General features: G+C 37.7%; 1 protein-coding gene and 1 long non-coding RNA gene across 3 annotated transcripts in view; both read right to left on the minus strand.

Annotated features, from left to right (window-relative positions):
- LOC127411750 (sphingolipid delta(4)-desaturase DES1-like) overlaps positions 1–8,896 on the minus strand; it is a 58,087-nt gene extending 49,191 nt beyond the window's left edge. The window contains exon 1 of one of the 2 annotated variants that reach the window (XM_051647483.1): positions 8,662–8,896. In XM_051647483.1, coding sequence (XP_051503443.1) covers positions 8,662–8,743 — 82 coding nt within the window. In that variant the 5' untranslated portion in view covers positions 8,744–8,896. The remainder of the gene's footprint in view (positions 1–8,661) is intronic. The other variant, XM_051647484.1, reaches the window with a different exon arrangement.
- On the minus strand, positions 539–4,643 carry LOC127411766 (uncharacterized). Its single transcript, XR_007892340.1, has 3 exons — positions 2,230–4,643; positions 1,981–2,083; positions 539–1,849 (listed from the first exon to the last, which is right to left on the minus strand). It is a non-coding gene; the product is annotated as an uncharacterized LOC127411766 (long non-coding RNA).
- Positions 8,897–9,272: the final 376 nt, after the last annotated feature.

Raw genomic sequence — 9,272 nt, forward strand, 5'->3', positions numbered from 1 at the left:
GGTGTGTTGAGATCCAGAAAGTCTGACTGAAAGTTCAGAATTTTGTGTCTGATGTGGTAGGCACTCGGGTTTCATTTTGCCCCAGACTTTGTGTTCTGGGTGATGGGGTGGTCACTGATGTGGAGGATAGTCATATAGAAAATTGGCTTCTGACCTGTGTGATGATCGCCAGGCAGGTTATTTTGAGGGGCTGGAGGTCAGCTAGTGCGCCCCCATATCCGGAGTGGTGCACGGAGGTTGGGAGGGTGGCGGCTTATGAGGTGTCGTCATCGGGAAGATGGGGTGGCTTGGATCTGTTTATCCGGAAATGGGGCAGGTATTTGGAGTTTTTGAGGGCTCTAGTGGTGTAATATAGTTAGTATGATTATTATGTGTGCATATGTACATACGTACGTGTATTTATGTTTGTATATATTATATATGTGTGTGTCTGTTTGTTTGTTTTTTTCTATATATTTACTTATGTTTGACCACAGGGTTGTTTTTTGGGGGGGCGGGGTTGGGGAGAGGGGGTGGTTGGGTTTAAATGTTGATTTTATATATGTGTGTGTTTTGCATTTCCTTGTTATCGTATGATTTAATAAATAATGTTAATTAAAAAAAAAATAGGGATAACACGATTGACGATAATAAGAAAAATAAAAGAAATAAATGTTTATTGAACAGTTGTGTCTGACATGACATTTGTTTCATTCTTTAATACAGAATTTGCAGGTTAAGGATAGGGATGTACAAAACTATTAGTCAGTCAGTGTTAAGGAATCCATGTATAAGGCTGCATATTTTTTTTTTTTTTCATGTGACCTTGGGCAATATGGCAAAAAAATAAAATCACAATTTTTTCCAAACTTAAGGACGATTCACAATTTGATTATCCAGCTTATAAATAATAATGTACTCAACTAAAAAGTAACTCCAACATGTATTCTAATAAAGAACATGCAAGGAATAATTGATGACGGACCATTGAATCATTGAAAAATAATGCACACCCCGAAGTGGTAATGCGGTCAAGATGGGCCGGAGTCAATTATTCTGCTTATACCACGGTTACCACAACTTAAGACATCATTCAGGGTTTTATCTCAAGACATTTTCTGGTTTTTGTCCCTAATATGCTCTTGTGAGTAGAACTACTTTCTTCCACCAAGGTTTCAGCGTCTTGTTTTGAAACAACCAGGCCCTTTTTGCTTGTTCAAAAATGTCACTTTAGAACTAGTGTACCAGGTCTTACCTCACTGACTACTGGACCAGACAATATTATCAGAAGACTACAAGGTATGCAAAAAGAGGCGGCAGTGGTGCTGAGTAATAGACAGAGGCAGAAGGTGGGTTAACCATAAATGTTTTCTTTACTTTGAATCTTTAGTGTTTTGTTTTCTTTCTTTTTTTTTCACATTACCATAACAACAACAATGACCAGAGAAAACACAATAACTATATATATGAACATACCCTGGGTGCACCCTCTAAATCTTCCTTCATTTAGTAGTAATTACAATCGCAATCACTGTAAAAAGTGAACAGAAATGGAAGAAAACACATTTAAATCAATGATGTATGTTACCCACACTGAATTCAGTTTTTAAGTTCAAAAATCCTTTTCAATAAGAAAATGGATCAGTCTTAACTCCTTTAGTTGTGTTCCTGAAATGTTTCAGTCCCATAAAGTAAAAGAATCAGTCTCTGTGAACGAACTCTCTTACTTGTCTGAAGAGAAATGATAAAGTGAGAAGAAGTGTCCTTTACTCTAGGTCCGTTATACTTTCTGCATCAAGGTGGGTGGCTCGCCATCAATTAAAGGAATCCAGTTCAGAAGAATATCCACGCAGAAAAAAAAAAACCTGGCCTGACCACAGACCAGAATATAGTTTCAATATAATGTAACAATAAATGATTTACTACAAGATATACAACACAGGGAACAAATTAAGCACATACATGTATATCATTGGCATAACAAGTGATATGTTCAATTACCTGTCTATTCATGTCCTTTTCTCTCTCTTTTCTTTCTTTATAGGCCCGTACAACCAAAATGGCGTCAACAGCTGCAAACATGCAATACACCATGCGGTCCGGCCTAACCACCGTGTAATAAACAAACCATCCCATACAACATCACAATATTGCATCATTTTGTCTCTTACACAAACAACAAATAAAACACTAATAATCTGATGTTTTGTCATTCATTTTTAAGGATAGATATATCAGTGGTAAACTCACCGAGTCAGCACATAAGTTTTGGATTGCCCGATTAACACCTGATGATCCAAGATCTTGAAGTGACAATCTGATTCATTCAATTTATATGTATTTTGAACAGTTTATGGGTTATATTTTTTCATTTTAACACTCACACAAGAACGTGTTTCTCTGTCGCTCTGCGTCTGTCTTCTAACTGCGTGACGCTATTCGTAAGCAAGAGAGGCGGAGCTAACAATGCATTGCTCCGATTGGTTGTTACTCATTTCTTAAATTTCAGATATACATATTTATTGATGTACGAAGAATTTACGACATATGGATGGGCATAATATTCTAGTCAAGCAATCTTATAAACAATATGAACAATTATTTAACCAGGGTTACACTAGCAATGGAGAATTGTGATGCTTGTGGTGCTTTACTGGAGCACTTACTGAAGTAACAAGGTAGAGCGTTTGTGCAAGTGAGGGAAAGAGAGAAACTGAGAGAGATTGCGTGTGCAATTACCTGTTTGATGCGGCTCTCGTACATCTCGTCTCATCAGTAATAATCAGTGTTGGGAGTAATGCGATAAAAGTAACACGTGTTACGTAATCAAGATTACTTTTAAAGTAGCGCAATATTTTTTATTTTAGACCGTAATATCGGAGTTACTTTTTTAATAAAGTAACGCAATGCTTTTGTACACCTCTACTGTCCCTGTATTGTGAGAAATCAGGAGTAAAAGTGTGCAAAATTTGAGGAGGAGAGGTAGTGCATGATGGGCATTGTATTTCTCTAGAGTGTGAAGCCAGAGACTATTTAGCAGAGACGAGTCACTTCTATTGAGATGAATGGGAGAAACTGGAACACCCAGCCAAGAAGCTCTAGCAACCAACAGTCAATGGATGTAGAAAGGAAGTCCCACCTTACAGGTAAAAGAGCCAATCAACTTTTAGATACAGACATCGCCTGTCAATCAACTCACTAACGTGCATGCGCATATTGTGGTTTAACATAATATGAGGTCAACAACATTCGGTTGAGTGAAACGCTATTGATTCATGTGTAAATACACGCTGCATTTAAAAAAAAATGGCCACGACATGATATACAGAGTGAAATACTCGCTCAATTCACTGACTTATGAAGCCAAACTGCTCCGTGTTAGAGCTCCCTGTAACTGGGAGAATGGGATGAGAAAAGCTGACTCTGGATCAGTGACTCAGTTCTACATCAATTGTGCATGCAGAAAAAGTGTTTTAGTTACTAAAAATGTTCTACATTTTTGTTCTATAATAAACAAGCAATTTGATTCATGAAACAAAGCTTTAAAGACATTTTGGTAGCATTAAAGGAATAGTTCACCCAAAAATGAAAATTTGCTATTCCTAGCACCCAACTAGGGTATTCCTTTAAAAATGATTCCATTCAAGTTGTATCAACATGCACCTCTGAAGTTGTGGCGTCTGTATGCACCGTGGATCAGCTCAAAACAAGCGTGCACTGAGATGACTTAAGTGAAAAATAGTAATTTATTCATCATACTTATTCCTTGAACATGTTAGGTTGGCATTCCTCACTGAAAATTATCCTAACTTATGAAAAACATCTCAAGTTGACTCTGGCATTGTTGATGGGCACCGCACATGATGACATATGATGCAGGTTTAAGTGTTGGACTTTGCTACTGTAGGTAAGGCAGTGGTTATTCTTCATTATTCATGTTGGCTGCCATGTCGATGGAAAAACAAATCATGCATATTCCAGTTATTGAGTCTTTATTATAAATATGATATGAAGACCTACTGATTGTAGACTTTCTAAATATCTGTTTGTTTAGTGTGTTGTTTTGACATGAGTATTGTACAGTAGCTAGCATGACCTGTAATGCCTCTACATATCTCTTGTATTTGTATTGAATGTACAGCAGAAGAGAGAGTGGCAGTGAGAAGTAATGCAAAACTAATGTAATGCTTTAGTTTCCATAAAATTAAAAAAAAAACTTTTTAAGTAAGTTACTTTAAGGAGTAACGCAATATTCTAACAAGTTACTTTTAAAAGTAACGTTACCCAACACTGGTAATAACATCACTTCAAACTGCCAAGATGTAAGTTTAAGTATACTTCTCAGCAGTATACTTTCAGTATTCTTGTATACAGCTTTTCCATTGCTAAACAACTGTTTACAACCCTGCACTGACTTTGCTCCAGAGTGTGTGTGTGTGTATATAAGTAGAGTTTGTGCGAGAGCGAAAGAGAGGGGGAAGCACGAGTGTGCTTTCCACTATATGAAAGGCTGATTTGGGCGAGAGGCTGATTTAGACGAAATACACTGAAACACTTGCACATATTAAAAGTTATCTCCGATAAATAAATACTAATACAACAGGCTGGAAAAATAGACATTTATTCATTTGAATATACTATATACAGGTGCATCTCAATAAATTAGAATGTCGTGGAAAAGTTCATTTATTTCAGTAATTCAACTCAAATTGTGAAACTCGTGTATTAAATAAATTCAATGCACACAGACTGAAGTAGTTTAAGTCTTTGGTTCTTTTAATTGTGATGATTTTGGCTCACATTTAACAAAAACCCACCAATTCACTATCTCAAAAAATTAGAATATGGTGACATGCCAATCAGCTAATCAACTCAAAACACCTGCAAAGGTTTCCTGAGCCTTCAAAATGGTCTCTCAGTTTGGTTCACTAGGCTACACAATCATGGGGAAGACTGCTGATCTGACAGTTGTCCAGAAGACAATCATTGACACCCTTCACAAGGAGGGTAAGCCACAAACATTCATTGCCAAAGAAGCTGGCTGTTCACAGAGTGCTGTATCCAAGCATGTAAACAGAAAGTTGAGTGGAAGGAAAAAGTGTGGAAGAAAAAGATGCACAACCAACCGAGAGAACCGCAGCCTTATGAGGATTGTCAAGCAAAATCGATTCAAGATTTTGGGTGAACTTCACAAGGAATGGACTGAGGCTGGGGTCAAGGCATCAACCACACACAGACATGTCAAGAAATTTGGCTACAGTTGTCGTATTCCTCTTGTTAAGCCACTCCTGAACCACAGACAACATCAGAGGCGTCTTACCTGGGCTAAGGAGAAGAAAAACTGGACTGTTGCCCAGTGGTCCAAAGTCCTCTTTTCAGATGAGAGCAAGTTTTGTATTTCATTTGGAAACCAAGGTCCTAGAGTCTGGAGGAAGGGTGGAGAAGCTCATAGCCCAAGTTGCTTGAAGTCCAGTGTTAAATTTCCACAGTCTGTGATGATTTGGGGTGCAATGTCATCTCATGGTGTTGGTCCATTGTGTTTTTTGAAAACCAAAGTCACTGCACCCGTTTACCAAGAAATTCTGGAGCACTTCATGCTTCCTTCTGCTGACCAGCTTTTTAAAGATGCTGATTTCATTTTCCAGCAGGATTTGGCACCTGCCCACACTGCCAAAAGCACCAAAAGTTGGTTAAATGACCATGGTGTTGGTGTGCTTGACTGGCCAGCAAACTCCCCAGACCTGAACCCCATAGAGAATCTATGGGGTATTGTCAAGAGGAAAATGAGAAACAAGAGACCAAAAAATGCAGATGAGCTGAAGGCCACTGTCAAAGAAACCTGGGCTTCCATACCACCTCAGCAGTGCCACAAACTGATCACCTCCATGCCACACCGAATTGAGGCAGTAATTAAATCAAAAGGAGCCCCTACCAAGTATTGAGTACATATACAGTAAATGAACATACTTTCCAGAAGGCCAACAATTCACTACAAATGTTTTTTTTATTGGTCTTATGATGTATTCTAATTTTTTGAGATAGTGAATTGGTGGGTTTTTGTTAAATGTGAGCAAAATCATCACAATTAAAAGAACCAAAGACTTAAACTACTTCAGTCTGTGTGCACTGAATTTATTTAATACACGAGTTTCACAATTTGTGTTGAATTACTGAAATAAATGAACTTTTCCATGACATTCTAATTTATTGAGATGCACCTGTATATTTGGAATGTGTTGAAACTTGACACCGGGTGACGCACCCTAAAAACTGCACCATTAAATCAGTTTCATACTGAAGAGCCGCTTAAAAGTTATTTTTTTTTCTCTCCCGTTAATGTAAACAAGTGTAAATGCCAACACCATCATATACACTGCCGTTCAAAATTTGGGGTCACTTGACTGAAATAATTTACATGATCTTAAAAACCTTTGGATTTGAAGGCATATGCTTAAATGTTTGAAATTAGTTTTGTAGACAAAAATATAATTGTGCCACCATATTAATTGATTTCATTACAAAACTAAAATTAAAAAAAAAAAAAAAAAAAAAAAAATTTCTGAAATGGATGACTTGGACCAAATAATAAAGAAAAGCAGCCAATAAGTGCCCAACATAGATGATAACTCCTTCAGTACTGTTTAAAAAGCATCCCAGGGTGATACCTCAAGAAGTTGGTTGAGAAAATGTCAAGAGTACATGTCTGCAAATTCTAGACAAAGGGTGACTACTTTGAAGATGCTCAAATATAACACCGTTCTTCCATAGTTTTGATGACTTTTGTATTATCCTTAAATGTGAAAAATAATAATAATAAAGAATGAGTAAGTGACCCTAAACTTTTGACTGGTAGTGTAAGTCGAAATGATTGATGCCTGTCACGCAAAACATGAGCTCAACTGATGTCATTAAATGAGTCTGCTTTTTTATTCCATCAGTTACTCCTGGTCAGAGGCTTCCATAAATGTTTAGTTTATACATAGGGTTACGTTCTACCCAAGTTCAGTGGTGCAATGCTGAAATATGTAGTAGTGCGTAAATTGTGACTTAGGGTACGTTTACACGACAACAATGTACTAAAAATGGAAAAGCTTTTCCTTTGCGTTTTTGAAAAGTTTCGCGTAAAGACGACAACGTTGTCAAAACGACCCCAGTTCACACGGATCCGCCAAAACGACAAAAAACACTGTATTATGCATGCCAGGCCAGTAGTTGCCGACGTCACTTTGTAAAGAAACACTACGCGCCTGCGCACATAAGCATTCTTCCACAGAGCGGTGAATACAAACAATGAAGATGGCGATCGCTGGTCGTAGCAGTGATGCAGTAAATCTACACTTTACTGGAGAAGCGTCAAAAAATCTTGAGCAGCACAAACACAGTCCTGTCGTCCGCCATTGTAGTTCTGAATGTCTCGCGCGCATGCCTATAGACTGAACACGTAATACGCGTGCACGTCGTTTTCACAAATTCGCGTTTTTGTTTGTTAACATGGAGACGATAACGGCATCGTTTTCAAAAACTTGCACTTTGAAACCCGTTTTCAGGCCTCAAAACGCCGTTGTCGTGTAAACAAACAGCCAAAACGCATAAAAAGTTGTCTGTTAGCTGAAAACGTTGTCGTGTAAACGGCCCCTTAGTGCCCATTTACACCACAACTAGGCTAAGTTATAAGGTATGTATAGCTGGTGCAACCGACCCCAGCTGATTAGCCCGGCCCCTCCCTCCTCGTCGTCACACCAATATATCGGTCTACCTCTATTATCAAACCACCTAACCATATTAGCCTAAGTTTAAAAAGTGTCATTTCATCTGTTGAAGAGAGGACAAAGAATCATTTTTCACCTACTAAGATACTAACATTTCATAATAATAGCATGTAGTCAATGTCTGGGTACTTTATTCAACACATGGCCCTTTTTTAACTTGCACAATGTCCTGGATTCCTTTACTAAATAACATTTGGATTTTTCTAGGTCAACAATATTCACTAGTCCAGCATATAAAATCACATTTCTGTACCTTCTGGGTATCATATGTGAATTCAGAATGAATGAATCACCACACTCTTTGTAATCCGTGTGAATACTGAGAGTATTACACAACCCTCCTCATGAGACTGTCAGCCTCTCACTTTACCACCTAATACATCATGGATGGCAAAACAAATATCAATACATACTAAATAAGTAACAACAAAAACAACCAAAGTTTAGCAATATACTAGAAATTATAATTAGCTGGTAATAATCGAGTCCTCGAAAAGAGCACGGGTTTTAGCTAGATACTAGCTAGCCAGCAGGTCTTGATTTGTTCTAATCAACGTGAAGTGTTTTCTGTAGCATGGTACGAAGTGCGGTGAGATAACGGTCATGCTTTACTCTTTTTCATCTCTAACACCATGATAAAAAAGCACTTCAATTGTACAAACATTCTATTTGCTTTATTGACAGATAACATGAGCAAAGTACACCGAAAACACGATACACGCGAAAAGAAATAACCGCGGAGCTCATTTTTTGCTTCCTTATGGGATATTTACTGTTAACAAGAACACATAAACATGCACAACAAAACAACATGACGCTCAGATCTACAGGAGACATTATATACTCGCGTATTTTTTATCGATCAGTAGACTGTATAAAAGAGAAAGTGAGAGAGAGCGGAAAAATGACTCACCTAAAATGTCTTTCCTCCGGTCCGCGTGAGGCTGATCTGTATAAACCCACTCAAAATCTTCGCGAACTACACGATTCCCCATTTTGCACGATAGTTCGGTGGATGGTTTAGAGTTTAATACGTTTCTCAGGGTGTGGATGTCGGAACAGCACCAGTTATGTCACACTCATCCTTCCCTTCCTCGTTAAGCGCTCTCCCAAACTGAAAATCTTGCGATCTCGAACGTGGGCGGAGCCTTCTGATGACGTCACTCCACCGCTTCTCCCAGAAGCAAACATCAGCCCTTTAAGATGAAGGAATACATTTTCATTTACATACCATCGACCATGTGAAGTCTTTAATTGCAAAATACACTGACATTGATGACATTTGTACTTTTTGCAGTGATGAGAAAAAATCTTTGACACATTTGTTTTTTAACTAAGTTTGTCAATGGTTTTTGGACTGAACTGGCAAATTATATATTTAGCAAAGTGAATGTTAATTATTATTTTACATTGAAAGACATTTTATTTTAAGAAAATAAAGATAAAGGTCTTGATTTTATGGTTAACCTTTTTATTTTGTTAGCTAATTCTCATATTCATAAGCAGAAATGTGCACACTTATCC

The sequence above is a fragment of the Myxocyprinus asiaticus genome, chromosome 21 (genome assembly GCF_019703515.2).
Source record: "Myxocyprinus asiaticus isolate MX2 ecotype Aquarium Trade chromosome 21, UBuf_Myxa_2, whole genome shotgun sequence".
Classification (NCBI taxonomy): Eukaryota; Metazoa; Chordata; class Actinopteri; order Cypriniformes; family Catostomidae; genus Myxocyprinus; species Myxocyprinus asiaticus.